The sequence below is a fragment of the Salvelinus fontinalis genome, chromosome 1 (genome assembly GCF_029448725.1).
Source record: "Salvelinus fontinalis isolate EN_2023a chromosome 1, ASM2944872v1, whole genome shotgun sequence".
NCBI classification, from domain to species: Eukaryota; Metazoa; Chordata; class Actinopteri; order Salmoniformes; family Salmonidae; genus Salvelinus; species Salvelinus fontinalis.
Window position 1 is genome coordinate 39,475,851 of NC_074665.1, and position 16,635 is coordinate 39,492,485.

A 16,635-nucleotide genomic window follows, 5' to 3' on the forward strand; every position below is an offset into this window, starting at 1 on the left:
ATCAGATTCAAGTCTGGGCTCTGCAAGGACATTCAAAGACTTGTCCCGAAGCCACTCCTGCGTTGTCTTGGCTGTTTGCTTAGGGTCGTTGTTCTGTTGGAATGTGAACCGTCGCCGCAGTCTGAGGTCCTGAGCGCTCTGGAGCAGGTTCATATGAAGGATTTCTGTACTTTGCTCCATTCATCTTTCCCTCGGTCCTGACTAGTCTCCCAGTCCATGCCGCTGAAACATCCCTATAGCACGATGCGGCCACCACCATGCTTCACCGCAGGGATGGTGCAAGGTTTCCGCCAGACTTGATGCTTGGCATTCAATAATAAAATTAAAAAAAAAAAAAATCATAAATGTAAATGTAAATTCAGGCCAAAGTGTTCAATCTTGGTTTCATCAGACCAGAGAATATTGTTTCTCATGGTCAGAGTCCTTTAGGTGCCTTTTAGCAAACTCCAAGCGGGCAGTCATGTGCCTTTTACTGAAGAGTGGCTTCAGTCTGGCCACTCTACAATAAAGGCCTGATTGGTGGAGTACTGCAGAGATGGTTGTAGTTTTTGGAGATATGTCCTCTGGTCTGATGAAACAAAAATAGAACGGTTTGGCCATAATGACCATTGTTATGTTTGTAGGAAGAAGGCGGACGCTCGCAAGCCGAAGAACACCATCCCAACTGTGAAGCACGGGGGTGGCAGCATCATGTGGGGGCGCTTTGCTGCAGGAGGGACTGGTGCACTTCACAAAATAGATGGCATCATGAGGTAGGAAAATTATGTGGATATATTGAAGCAACATCAAGACATCAGTCAGGAAGTTAAAGCTTGGTCGCAAATGGGTCTTCCAAATGGACAATGACCCCAAGCATACTTCCAAAGTTGTGGCAAAATGGCTTAAGGACAACAAAGTCAAGGTATTGGAGTGGCCATCACAAAGCCCTGACCTCAATCCTATAGAAAATTTGTGGGCAGAACTGAAAAAGCGTGTGAGAGCAAGGAGGCCTACAAACCTGACTCAGTTACACCAGCTCTGTCAGGAGGAATGGGCCAAAATTCATCCAACTTATTGGGTGGATGCAATGCTACCAAATACTAATTGAGTGTATGTAAACGTCTGACCCACTGGGAATGTGTTGAAAGAAATAAAAGCTGAAATAAATCACGCTACTATTATTCTGACATTTCAAATTCTTAAAATAAAAGTGGTGATCCTAACTGACCTAAGACAGGGAATTTTTACTAGGATTAAACATCAGGAATTGTGAAAAACTGAGTTTAAATGTATTTTGTTAAGGTGTATGTAAACTTCCGACTTCAACTGTATATTTACATTTACATTTAAGTCATTTAGCAGATCATATTGACAATGTCGCAATATTATTTTTGCGCTAGTTGGCTGTACCTGCAACAACTCAAGTATTTTCCCTCATAGCTTGTTCTTCGTCTTCTTTTTAAATAGGGAGCCAACTTGTTTTCAGCACTTTTATTTCCATGACTTCTCAAAACTAGTTCTCATGGCTCGTGTATCTGCAGCAGACATTTAGTGAACAATATGTTCGGAACATTGAATCGCAATAAAACCACAGTATCAAATTGCAATACATATCGGCACCTACGTATCATGATAATATCGTGAGGTCCCTGGCAATTCCCACCCCTAGCACCTACCCATTGACAATTCCTAGTAATTGGTTATAGGGCATGATAAAACCACTCATCTCCGAAAAAAAGAAAGGGGTGATGTGCTGCCATGACCTGGTGTGGGTGAGAAGTTGGGCAGCAGAGTTTAACTATTTAGGACCTTGTGTTGATGCCAGAGAGTAGTGAGTTACAGTAGTCTAGTCGGGAGGAGATGAATGCATGAATACGTTTTTTAGCAGCAGGAATAATTAGGTTTTGACAGGCTGTCGGATGTGGTGGTCGAAGCAGAAGGTGGAATCAAGGATGATGCCATTGTTGGATGCGTGGGGGGAGGGAGAGACAATGGTGTCATCATATGGTGAGGTTGCCAACTTTGAGTGTGAATTTGGTGCATTGACTGCAGAAAGAAATGGACAAACAGAACGAAATGCAATACATCCAAATCCCTTTTATATCCATAAAAGGTTATAATCCAAACCTTTTACATATTCACTACCCTCTTAGACAACACCTTTTGACTTATAGAATGTGGTGAAATAAGAAATTGTTAGTCAATTGTAGAACAATAGTGAAGACATGAAAACTATGAAAAAGCACATATGGAATCATGTAGTAACCCCAAAAAAAGTATCCACCCTTTGCCTTGATGACAGCTTTGCACACTCTTGGCATTCTCTCAACCAGCATCACTTGGAATGCTTTTCCAAGTCTTGAAGGAGCTTCCACATATGCTAAGCAGCTTGTTGGCTGCTTTTCCTTCACTCTGCGGTCCAACTCATCCCAAACCATCTCAACTGGGGTGAGGTCAGGTGATTGTGGAGGGCAGGTCATCTGATGCAGCACTCCATCACTCTCCTTCTTTGTCAAATAGCCCTTACACAGCCTGGAGGTGTTGGGTCAATGTCTTGTTGAAAAACAATTTATAGTCCCACTAAGAGCAAACCAGATGGGATGGCAAATCACTACAGAATGATGTGGTAGCAATGCTGGTTAAGTGTGCCTTGAATTTTAAATAAAACACTGACAGTGTCACCAGCAAAGCACCTCCACCATGCTTCACGGTGGGAACGACACAAGCGGAGATCACCTTCTCACAAAAACACAGCTGTTGGAACCAAAAATCTCAAATTTGGGACTCATCACACCAAAGGACAGATTTCCACAGGTCTAATGTCCATTGCTCGTGTTTCTTGGCAAAAGCAAGTCTCTTCTAATTATTGGTGTCCTTTAGTAGTGGTTTCTTTGCAGAAAATCGACCATGAAGCCTGATTCACGCAGTCTCCACTGAACAGTTGATGTTGAGATGTGTCTGTTACTCTGTGAAGCATTTATTTGGGCTGCAATTTCTGGGGTTGGTAAGTCTAATGAACTTATCCTCTGCAGCAGAGGTAACTCTGGGTATTCCTTTCCTGTGGCGGTCGTCATGAGAGCCAGTTTCATCATAGCGCTTGTTGTTGTTTTGCATCTGCACTTGAAGAAACATTCAAAGTTCTTGAAATATTCCGTATTGACTGACCTTCATGTCTTAAAGTAATGATTGACTATCGTTTCTCATTTATTTTAGTTGAAGTCAGAAGTTTAAATACACATTTAAATTCAATTTCACAATTCCTGACATTTAATCCTGGTAAAAATTCTCTGTCTTAGGTCATTTAAAAAAAAGTGATGATCCTAAGAATGTGAAATGTCAGAATAATAGTAGAGAAAATTATTTATTTCAGCTTTTATTTCTTTCATCACATTCCCAGTGGGTCAGAAGTTTACATACACTCAATTAGTATTTGGTAGCATTGCCTTTAAATTGTTTAACTTGGGTCAAATGTTTTGGGTAGCCTTCCACAAGCTTCCCACAATAAGTTGGGTGAATTTTGGCCCATTCCTCCTGACAGAGCTGGTGTAACTGAGTCAGGTTTGTAGGCCTTGCTCACACACACTTTTTCAGTTCTGCCCACAAATTTTCTATAGGATTGAGGTCAGGGCTTTGTGATGGCCACTCCAATACCTTGACTTTGTTGTTCTTAAGGCATTTTGCCACAACTTTGGAAGTATACTTGGGGTCACCCATTTGCGACCAAGCTTTAACTTCCTGACTGATGTCTTGAGATGTTGCTTCAATATATCCACAATTTTCCTACCTCATGATGCCATCTATTTTGTGAAGGGCACCAGTCCCTCTTGCAGCAAAGCAACCCCACAACATGATGATGCCACCCCCGTGCTTCATGGTTGGGATGGTGTTCTTCGGTTTGCAAGCCTCCCCCTTTTTCCTCCAAACAAACCGATGGTCATTATGGCCAAACAGTTCTTTTTTTGTTTCATCAGACCAGAGGACATTTCTCCAAAAAGTACGATCTTCCCCCATGTGCAGTTGCAAACCGTAGTCTGGCTTTTTTATGCCGGTTTTGGAGCAGTGGCTTCTTCCTTGCTGAGCAGCCTTTCAGGTTATGTTGATATAGGACTCATTTTACTGTGGATATAGATATATTTGTACCCATTTCCTCCAGCATCTTCACAAGGTCCTTTGCTGTTGTTCTGGGATTGATTTGCACTTTTTGTACCAAAGAACGCTCATCTCGAGGAGACAGAACACGTCTCCTTACTGAGTGGTATGACGGCTGCGTGGTCCCATGGTGTTTATACTTGATAATATTGTTTGTACAGATGAACGTGGTACCTTCAGGCATTTGGAAATTACTTCCAAGGATGAACCAGACTTGTGAAGGTCTACATTTTTTTTCTGAGCTCTTGGCTGATTTCTTTTGATTTCCCATGATGCCAAGCAAGGTCAAAGTAGGCCTTCAAATACATCCACAGGTACACCTCCAATTGACATGTCAATTAGCCTATCAGAAGCTTCTAAAGCCATGACATAATTTTCTGGAATTTTCCAAGCTGTTTAAAAGGCACAGTCAACTTAGTGTATGTAAACTTCTGACCCACTGTAATTGTGATACAGTGAATTATAAGTTAAATAATCTGCTAGTAAACAATTGTTGGAAACATTACTTGTGTCGTGCACAAAGTAGATATCGTAACCGACTTATATCGTAACCGACTTATCGTAACCGCCAAAACTATAGTTTGTTAACAAGAAATTTGTGGAGTGGTTGAAAAACGAGTTTTAATAACTCCAACCTAAGTGTATGTAAACTTCCGACTTCAACTGTATTTGAGCTGTTCTTTCCAAAATATCGACTTCGTCTTTTACCAAATAGGGCTATCGTCTGTATACCATCCCTATCTTGTCACAACACAACTGGTTGGCTCAAACCCATTAAGGAAAGAAATTCCACAAATTAACTTTTAACAAGGCACACCTGTTAATTGAAATGCATTCCAGGCGACTACCTCACGAAGCTGGTTGAGAGAATGCCAAGAATGTGCAAAGCTGTCATCAACACAAAGGGTGGCTACTTGGAAGAATCTCAAATATATTTTGATTTGTTTAACACATTTCTGGTTACTACATGATTCAATGTGTTACCTAGTAGTTTTGACGTCTTCGCTATTATTCTACAATGTAGAAAACAGTAAAAAAAAAAAAAAAAAAAAAGTTAGAAAACACTCAGAGTAGGTATGTCAAAAACTTATAACTACTACTTACAGTACCAGTCAGAACTAAGTTACAGCATCTGTAAATTAACTTTTCATCAAGTTATCAATTTAGCATTGATGACGCTGCTGCTAAAACATAGCTAGATAACTAGCCAGTTTTGCTGCTGCTAGCTAATGACTGTTTCGTTTAAATTACACTATAGTGACCTGGAAACAGGATGAGATTGCTAAAGTAGTCAAATAATTAATTGGAAACAACTATGCCATCATTATGATGTCATCAAATGTACTTTAGAGAGATGACAATGTTACCATTAGCTAGCCAAGTTTGTCAAGAAAAAGCTGAGGTTAGTGATCCTAAAGTTAGCTTTTAGTCAGGCACCAGTCTTCAAAAGAACATTCAAAACGAAACATGCAATCCATGAATAGCATGTCCTTTTAATAATAGATAGAAGACTATCTAGACACTTACTTCTTGAATGGTTGCTGCCGCTGCCAGGTGCAAGATGCATGGGAAATCCACGTGTGTACAGTGCAATCAAAAAGTATTCAGACCCCTTGACCTTTCCCACATTATGTTACAGAATTATTCTAAAATGTATTAAATTAAATGTTCACCTCATCAATCTACACTCAATACCCCATAATGACAAAGCGAAAACAGGTTTTTGACATTTTTGCAGAGAGAAATACATTATTTAAATAAGTATTCAGACCCTTTGCTATGAGACTCGAAATTGAGCTCAGGTGCATCCGGTTTCCATTGATCATCCTTGAGATATTGCTACAACTTCATTGGAGTCCACCTGTAGTAAATTCAATTGATTGGACACGATTAGGAAAGTGGCCAGACGGAAGCCACTCCTCAGTAAAAGGCCCATGACAGCCCCTTGGAGTTTGCCAAAAGGCACCTAAAGGATTCTGACTATGAGAAACAAGATTCTCTGGTGTGATGAATCCAAGATAGAACTCTTTGGCCTGAATGCCAAGTGTCGCGTCTGGAGGAAACCTGGCATCATCCCTATGGTGAAGCATGGTGGCAGCAGCATCATGGTGTGTGGATGGTTTTCATCAGCAGGGACTGGGATACTAGGCAGGATTGAGGCAAAGATGAACGGAGCAAAGTACAGAGATCCTTCATGGAAACCTGCTCCGGAGCGCTGAGGAACTAAGACTGAGGTGAACGTTCACCTTCCAACAGGACAACGACCCTAAGCACACAGCCAAAACAACACAGGAGTTCCCTTGAGTGGCCTAGCCAGAGCCCGGAGTTGAACATCTCTGGAAAGGCCTAAAAATAGCTGTGCAGCGACGCTCCCCATCCAACCTGACAGCTTGAAAGGATCTGCAGAGAATGGGAAACTCCCTAAATACAGATGTGCCAAAGAAAACTTGAGGCTGTAATCACTGCCAAAGGTGCTTCAACAAAGTAGAGTAAAATGTCTTCTTTTTTTTTTAACTAGGCAAGTCAGTTAAGGACAAAATGACGGCCTACACCGGCCAAACTCCCAGTCACAGCCGGTTGTGATACAGCCTAGATTCGAACCAAGTTGTCTGTAGTGACGCCTCTAGCACTGAGATGCAATTCTTAAACGACTGCGCCACTCGGGACCCCCAGGTCTGAATACTTATGTAAATGTGATTTTATTTCTTTTCTAAAAACCTGTATTTGTTTTGTCATTATAGGGTATTGTGAGGAGATTGCTGAGAAAAATATATATAATTCATTTTAGAATACAGCTGTAACGTAACAAAATGTGGAAAAACTCATGGGGTCTGAATACTTTCCCAATGCACTGTACATAGCCTGATTTGCAATGCAGTCCAATGTAAAGTGTGCTCATAACAATGGACTGAACTTCTCTGGCCAAATCAGACAAAGTGACTTTTCAGGTGGAAGACAGTACAAAGAAACATTTGCTGCCTTGCAGCCAGCTACTGCACAATTTCTCTTCCTTTTGCTCATTGCTTTGAAGTAGGAATTATCTCTGCACGCTGCCAACATTGAGGAATGGAATGTCAATAATACCGGGCGAGGCCAACAGCAGTGTAGGAGGATATGCAAATAACAAATGAATTGGTCTATTAGAATCAGATCGCTGTGTGATGTTAAGCAGTGGCCCAAAAACTCCATCCCACCTGAACAGACGGAAATTCCAAGCCATTTTTGCAAACAGCTCTTACACAAAAAGGGTATTATCATAGTTCACAATTTCAGTGTTATTTTGACCTCAGTGTGGAAATAAATAAATAAAAATTTAAATACAGGAAAATCTCATTAAATGCACTGCCACTTTAAGGTAAGATTTGAATGGAGAAAGCTGATCTGAGAGCAGCGCTGCCTTCTTTCGATCCTATCAGTATTGACAATTGCTCCAGCAACGTACTTAGCGAACGTTCTCTCTGCGGGGTGTTTGGGGAAATGCATGTTACATCTTCAGACATTGTAGGAACAATGCATCGTTAAAACACTTGTACGCCTAAGTTCCACCTCTATCAGGAAACCGGGCATTTACAAAAGACAGCTATACCCATGTTATAGAATTGTATAACTACTGAATAAGTCAAGGAGAGGCCTACGTATGGTGTAATGGACAAACAGACGTTATAAATAAAATGTGGCCCTATATGTTACTCGGTAAAAACAAATAGTCCCCCCCCCACACATGTGGCTTCCATAGAAACTGCCTCCAATATAATTCTGTGAAATGCATTTGTCAGTGGCTGCATCCTTACTACCAAAAGCATGGCCTGTCATATATCATTCCGAAAGCCCTGTACTGTGGCGACAAAATAATAAGGTGTGTGACATGTCTCTCACCCAAACTCCGTCCTGCTCCCCAAGCACCTCCTTGGCCAGAGCTGCCCGGGTGGTGATTGGTGGCATAGCCCTGCAGAGGGTGAGGAGTGCCGTAGGCTTGTCGATGGAGAAGCTCCGACTCAGGGTGTGATGATCTGGAGCTCCCATAGACGAGACTGGGGAGGAGGAGAAGAGGTAATTCATTTAACTGTTCAAGTCCATTTTCATGTTAAAATGTTCCAATGGGTGACCTTTGGGAGAGGCTGTGAAATTGAAATGTATTCAACAACTATGTAAATACTAAGTGGATTGTTTGTCATGACAAAGTACAACACTCTGTTTAGAAAACTTTGCAATCGTATTAAAAAGTTATTCAGATACATCAGTCAACTTAGAGTGCATCTATTCTCCATCCTAATAAAAAGGAATATGGCATAATTACTTTAGGTCACCATTCTTGACATTGTAAAGAATGTGGCTATGAATTACACAAAATCAGTAACAAGATAATCAATTAGCATTTTCAACAACAACAAAAAGATCTTAAAGCCTGTTGTAGACTTCTTTATTCGCAATTCCTATCTGTGATATTTGACCAACACTACTTTATGCCTGTACCCCCTCCTAGGGCTGTTATAATTATTATTATGATGCATACTACCTCATTTTAAAATGTGGGCTAAACAAGCACATTTCAAGAATTAAAGTAAATTGATAGAATGGCGCATTCTTGTTAAAACATCCAGCCTATAAACTAGAACAAACTTATAAAAATATAAAAACGCAACATGCCACAATTTCAAAATGTTTACTGTGTTACTATTCATAGAAGAAAATCAGTCAGTTGAAATAAATTCATTAGGCTGTAATCTATGGATTTCACATGACTGGGAATACAGATATGCATCTGTTGGTCAAAGATGCCTTTAAAAAAAAGGTGGGCACGTGGATCATTAAACCAGTCGGTATCTGGTGTTACCACCATTTGCCTCATGCAGTGCGATACATCTCATTCGCATAGAGTTGATCAGGCTGTTGATTTGTATCTGTTATGGATCCCCATTAGCTGCTGCCAAGGCAACAGCTACCCTTCCTGGGGTCCAGCAGAATTAAGCCAGTTATACAATTTCAAAAACATTACAATACATTCATTCCAGACTTCACAACACACTAAGTGTGTGACTTAGGCCCATACACAAAATCCATGTGTGTATAGTACGCATGTTATCATGTGTGTGTATGCATGTGTCTATGTTTGTGTTACTTCCCAGACCCCGCTGTTCCATAAGGTGTATTTTTACCTGCTTTTTAAATCGGATTCTACTGCTTGCATCAGTTACCTGATGTGGAATAGAGTTCCATGTAGTCATGGCTCTATGTAGTACTGTGCGCCTCCCATAGTCTGTTCTAGACTTAGGGGCTGTGGCATGTTGGCCCACTCCTCTTCAATGGCTGTGTGAAGTCGATGGATATTGGCAGGAACACGCCATTGTACACATCGATCCAGAGCATCCCAAACATGCTCAATGGGTGAGTATGCAAGCCATGGAAGAATGACATTTTCAGCTTACAGGAATTGTATACAGATCCTTGCTCCATGGGGCTGTGCATTGTCATGCTGAAACGTGAGGTGATGAATGGCACGGCACGGTATCTCTGTGCATTCAAATCAAATTTTATTGGACCCTTACACATATTTAGCAGATGTTATTGCAGGTGTGGTGAAACACTTGTTCCAAGCTCCAACAGTGCAGTAATAACTAATACACACAAATCTAAAAGTAAAATAATGTAATTAAGAAATATTAGAACAAGCAATATTGGAGTCTGGTGTATAAAATGTACACTATATATTAAAACAAACGTATGTGGACACCCCTTAAATTAGTGGATTTGGCTATTTCAGCACACCTGTTGCTGTCAGGTGTATAAAATCGAGCGCACTGCCATGCAATCTCCATGGCTTTACGGAAGAGATCAGTGACTTTCAACATGGCACAATCATAGGATGACACCTTTCCAACAAGTCAGTTGGTTAAATTCCCACCCTGCTAGAGCTGCCCCGGTCAACTGTAAGTGATGTTATTGTGAAGTGGAAATTCCTGGAGCACCAACGGCTCAGCCACGAAGTGGTAGGCACACACAAGCTCACAGAATGGGACCACAGAGTGCTGATGCGTGTAGCACCTAAAAATCGTCTCTCCTTGATTGCAACACTCACTACCGAGTTCAAAACTGCCTCTGGAAGCAACGTAACATAACGGTTTGTCGGGATCTTCATGAAATGGGTTTCCATGGCAGAGCAGCTGCACACAAGTTTAAGATCACCATGCGCAACGCCAAGCGTCGGCTGGAGTGGTGTATAGCTTGCCGCCATTGAACTCCGGAGCAGTGGAAACGCCTTCTCTGGAGTGATGAATCACGCTTCACCATATGGCAGTCTAACTGACGAATCTGGGTTTGGCAGATGCCAGGAGACATTTACCTTCCCCAATGCAGTGCCAACTGTAAAGTTTGGTGGAGGAGGAATAATGGTCTTGCGCTGTTTTTCATGGTTCGGGCTAGGCCCCTTAGTTCCAGTGAAGGGAAATATTAACACAACATCATACAATGACAATGTTGTGCTTCCAACTTTGTGGCAAGAGTTGGAACAAGGCCCTTTCCTGTTTCAGCACGATAATGCCCCTGTTCACAAAGTGAGGTCTATACAGAAATGGTTGGTAGGGATCGGTGCGGAAGATCTTGACTGGCCTGCACAGAGCCCTGACATCTACCCCATCAAACACCTTTGGGATGAATTGTTACACCGACTGCGAGCCAGGCCTAAGTCGCCTAACATCAGTGGCCGACCTCACTAATGCACTTGTAGCTGAATGGAAGCAAGTCCCTTCAGCAATGTTCCAACATCTAGTGGAAAGTCTTCAAAGAATAGTGGAGGCTGTTATAGAAGCAAATGGGGGGACCAACTCCATATTAATGAGGGATACACAATATATCTGTGAACATATCGGAATCGGACGATATTAGCTAAAAATACCAACATCAGTATCGGCCCGATGTCTAGTTTAATGTCTACGTGCAAAACCAATGTCAAAGCTGACGTGCATACCTATATAAAACGCAGGTACATGACGTAAATGACACCCACTATCGTTAAGTTTGGGGTCACTTAAAAACGTCCTTGGTTCCATGAAAACATACATGAAATAATTTGCAAAATCAATAGGAAATATAGTCAAGACGTTGACAAGGTTATAAATAATGATTTTTAACTGAAATAAGTGCCCCTCAAACTTTTCTTTCGTCAAAGAATCCTCCAATTGCAGCAATTACAGCCCTGCAGACATTTGGCATTCTAGCTGTCAATTTGTTGAGGTAATATGAAGAGATTTCACCCCATGCTTCCTGAAGCACCTCCCACAAGTTGGATTGGCTTGATGGGCACATCTTACCATACGGTCAAGCTGCTCCCACAACAGCTCAATAGGGTTGAGATTCGGTGACTGTGCTGGCCACTCCATTATAGACAGAATACCAGCTGACTGCTTCTTCCCTAAAGAGTTGTTGAAATAGTTTGGAGCTGTGATTTGGGTCATTGTCATGTTGTAAGAAGAAATTGGCTGCAATTAAGCGCCGTCCACAGGGTATGGCATGGTGTTGCAAAATGGAGTGATAGCCTCCCTTCTTCAAGATCCCTTTTACCCTGAACAAATCTCCCACTTTACAACCACCAAAGCACCCCCAGACCCTTACATTGACTCCACCATGCAGGACAGATGGCGTCAAGCACTCCTCCAGCATCTTTTAATATGTTCTGTGTCTCACGAATGTTCTTCTTTGTGATCCGAACACCTCAAACTTAGATTTGTCTGTACATAACTTTTTTTCCAATCTTCCACTGTCTGTGTTCTTTTGCCCACCTTAATCTTTTCTTTTATTGGCCAGTCTGAGATATGGCCTTTTCTTTGCAACTCTGCCTAGAAGGCCAGCATCCCGGAGTCGCCTCTTCACTGCTGATGTTGAGACTGATGTTTTGCAGGTACTATTTAATGAAGCTGCCTTTTGAGGACTTGTGAGGAGTCTGTTTCTCAAACTACACACTCTAATGTACTTGTCCTCTTGCTCAGTTGTGCACCGGGGCCTCCCACTCCTATTTCTATTCTGGTTAGAAACAGTTTGCGCTGTTCTGTGAAGGGAGTACTACACAACGTTGTACGAGATCTTCAGTTTCTTGGCAACTTCTCACATGGAATAGCCTTCATTTCTCAGAACAAGAATAAACTGACGAGTTTCAGAAGAAATGTCTTTGTTTCTGGCCATTTTGAGCCTGCAATCGAAACCACAAATGCTGATGCTTCAGATACTCAACCAGTCGAAAGAAGGCCAGTTTAATTGCTTATTTAAATCAGAACAGTTTTCAGCTGTGCTAACATAATTTCAAAAGGGTTTCAATTAGCCTTTTAAAATTATAAACTTGGATTAGCTAACGCAACGTGCCATTGGAACACAGGAGTGGTGGTTGCTGATAATGGGCCTCTGTACGACTGTATATATTCTACAAAAAAAAAGCTGTTTCCAACTTCAATAGTTATTTACAACATTAACAATGTCAACACTGTATTTCTGATCAATTTGATGTTATTTCAAATGTACAAAACAAGGAAATTTCAAATTGACCCCAAACTTTTGAACGGTAGTGTAGGTACATGACATAATGACCCCATGTAAAATCTAGCTGCACGTGCAACACAGCATCCCTAACCTATCCCACAATGTCTGCCGTGTGGATTGAGCAGTCAACAAGTCGAGCAGTCATTTGAAAGAGTAAGAGCATTTCAGCGAGACAACTCAGAAGGCGAAATACATTAACGCCAAGATAATGGAATTCATTGCCCTTGACAATCAAACGTTCTCTGTCGTGGGTGATGTTGGCTTTCGCCGACTGGTCGAGGACCGGTACACACTACCAGGTGCGCTATTTTTCAGATGTTGCCCTACCGCTATTAGCTTCACGACATACTATGGAACACCGTTTGGGTCATTGCGTGTCAAAAAAGATACAGGTCAAATAACACTATTTGATGCGTTAAATAAGCTTATAATTTGACACATCAAATAACACAGTTCTATTATAGAATGCTGTGTGTTCGGAATTTGCACCTGCAAGCCAAGCGCCACCACTACTAATCAGTAGCACTCAAAACTGTACAAAAAAAGTCTGCAAACAAGCAAACACTGGCCACGAACGATGTGTTTACAATAATGCGTTGGTAATAAAGCAATATTTGTTTGACCGCAACTTCTGGGGTAGCTAGCTTTAAATGGTACCTAGTTAGCACATATACAACGAGCCTGAAAACAATGACCAGTAGAAACTGCTGTCATTCTCATTATTCTTAGCAATGCTTTAGGAATCCTTGTGAGTAAGTATTAGCTAGGTAGCCACTTGTTGTTCGCCTATTGAAATTTAACTTCAGTTCATGAAAATAAATAGCTAGCCAGCTACTTAACGATGTTGCCCAAAGCTAACATTATAAGCAACCAGCTAGCTTCACGGGTTGTGTGTTGTGAAGCTAGCCACAATAGTGGAATTTGCGGTTTGCCTTCAAAATAAAAGTACCTCTTTAAAAGTGATGCAGAAGGTTACAATTGGTGAAATCATGCCATATTTAGACTAGATCATGTTAAACAAGGTTAGAATGTGAAGCAATGAAATGGGGTAACAGTCTACTCGGTGACACCCACAAAACACAACTGTGAAGAGTTTACACAAATATTAGCGTTGTTGCTCTTATCGCGGGACTGACGGTGTGAAATCACCTCCCCAGTCAGCCTATTGTGTGTATTGACATTCATATTTCACTGTACAGCTTTACCTATGGATTGAGGATCAAGGAAATGTGGTATCGGTCTAATCAATACACAAGATATTTTTTCCCAACGTCCTCCTCAGAGTTACCAGACTCCAAAACATCCACATTTTACATTTACATTTTAGTCATTTAGCAGACGCTCTTATCCAGAGCGACTTACAGTAGAGTGCATACATTTTTATTACATTTTTCATTTACATCTTACATACTGAGACAAGGATATCCCTACCGGCCAAACCGTCCCTAACCCGGAAGACGCTATGCCAATTGTGCGTCGCCCCACGGACCTCCCGGTTGCGGCCGGCTGTGACAGAACCCAGCCCAGCCTGGGCGCGAACCCAGAGACTCTGGTGGCGCAGCTAGCACTGCGATGCAGTGCCCTAGACCACTGTGCCACCCGGGAGGTACTGAGCCACGCAGTATTGTTTTTCCTCGGGAATAGTGTTCAATACATATAGGTTGACAAATGTGGCTCAATTTACAGTTGTTTCAGAGTCCTGCAATAAGAGCTACGACGCTAATGTTCTCTGGGTGTCACTGAGTAGACTGAAAACCCATGTCATTGATCCACAATCCGTAGGTAGGGCTGTACAGTGAAATAAGTATAATACATCCAGTATGATTAACAAATTGTCAAATAAACAAATTATAGTATTTTGTTGATTTTATATAATACATTCCAACCTTGTTAAGCATGATCTATTCAATTATGGCATAATTCTACTATTTGTATTAATTTGCATCACTGTCAATGACATACTTTTATTTTGATGGCTAACTGCAAAGTCCACTATGTTGTCTAATCCTTAGTGTGGCTAGCATCACAGATTTTTCCGACCACGATTAATCAAGTAAGAACTGTCTTATAAATTACGGTTATTTTAGATGACACATTAGCGAGCAAACTATATAGCTCGTGAAACAGATTTTTTTGCTGTTTTTGGGGAAGTACAATGTTTGCATCCATGAGCTAGCTAGCTTTTTTTATGACCAGCACTGTAGGTGCGCGAGACAACCTGACCAGCGTCATAGCATACGTATCGATGAATCGTTGTGGCATATGAAATACGAGTGATTGTGTAATCAATGTATAATAACTATGTAAAAAACGTATGAACGTGTCGTTGCGCACTGTCACTGTGTCCGTTTCCATCTTGTCCAGTTGTGCATGTAACATTTCACATAAACCCTGTTTCTTGTCTACATCGAAGTAGCGGTCCTTGTACATAGCATCGAGCATGTTGGCGACACAAAGAGAGAATGCCACCGAATCACTTGTTCACAGCCTGTGTGGGCAGTTTTGTTGCGGGGGCAAACTGTTGTCAAGGGCAACTATTTCATTTGCCAATGTGGGCCAGTAAAAACATCCACCTCATTGGGAAAAGGGGCCAGCTTCACTCCATAGAAACTAGTCAGCACTAACGTCGCTAGTGAGAGGAAGCAATTAAGTCCATGACTAGCAACAGAGATGTATTGGCTGTCTAGATGTGTAAGGAGTAGAGGTTGACCGATTCATCGGAATGGCCGATTATTTAGGGCCGATTTCAAGTTTTCATAACAAATCGGAAATCGGTAATTCTGGATGCCGATTTTGCAGATCTTTTTTTTTTACAACTTTATTTAACTAGGCAAGTCAGTTAAGAACACATTCTTATTTTCAATGACGGCCTAGGAATGGTGGGTTAACTGCCTTGTTCAGGGGCAGAACGACAGATTTTTACCTTGTCAGCTCAGAGATTCAATCATGCAACCTTATGGTTAACTAGTCCAACGGTCTAACCACCTGCCTCACGAGGAGCCCACATGTTACGCGAATGCAGTAAGAAGCCGAGGTAAGTTGCTAGCTAGCATTAAACTTATCTTATAAAAAATAATCAATCAATCATAATCACTAGTTATAACTACACATGGTTGATGATATTACTAGTTTATCTAGCGTGTCCTGCGTTGCATATAATCGATGCAGTGCGCATTCGCGAAAAAGGACTGTCGTTGCTCCAAAGTGTACCTAACCATAAACATCAATGCCTTTCTTAAAATCAATACACAGAAGTATATATTTTTTAAACCTGCATATTTAGCTAAAAGAAATCCAGGTTAGCAGGCAATATTAACCAGGTGAAATTGTGTCACTTCTCTTGTGTTCATTGCACGCAGAGTCAGGGTATATGCAACAGTTTGGTCCGCCTGGCTCATTGCAAACTAATTTGCCAGAATTTTACGTCATTATGACATAACATTGAAGGTTGTGCAATGTAACAGGAATATTTAGACTTATGGATGCCACCCGTTAGATAAAATACGTAACGGTTCTCGGTTCCGTATTTCACTGAAAGAATAAACGTTTTGTTTTTGAGATGATAGTTTCCGGATTCGACCATATTAATGACCTAAGGCTCGTATTTCTGTGTGTTATTATGTTATAATTAAGTCTATGATTTGATAGAGCAGTCTGACTGAGCGATGGTAGGCACCAGCAGGCTCGTAAGCATTCATTCAAACAGCACTTTCGTGAATGCTTCAAGCATTGCGCTGTTTATGACTTCCAAGCCTATCAACTCCCGAGATTAGGCTGGTGTAACCGATGTGAAATGGCTAGCTAGTTAGCGTTGTGCGCGCTAATAGCGTTTCAAACGTCACTTGCTCTGAGACTTGGAGTAGTTGTTCCTCTTGCTCTGCATGGGTAACGCTGCTTCGAGGGTGGCTGTTGTCGATGTGTTCCTGGTTCGAGCCCAGGTAGCAGCGAGGAGAGGGATGGAAGCTATACTGTTACACTGGC

General features: G+C 41.5%; 1 protein-coding gene across 1 annotated transcript in view; it reads right to left on the minus strand.

Moving 5' to 3' along the window:
• LOC129854159 (proline-rich protein 12-like) overlaps nt 1-16,635 on the minus strand; it is a 44,871-nt gene that overhangs the window by 24,286 nt on the left and 3,950 nt on the right. Inside the window, exon 2 of the mRNA XM_055920928.1 lies at nt 8,005-8,159. Within this exon, the coding sequence (XP_055776903.1) occupies nt 8,005-8,159 (155 nt within the window). The remainder of the gene's footprint in view (nt 1-8,004; nt 8,160-16,635) is intronic.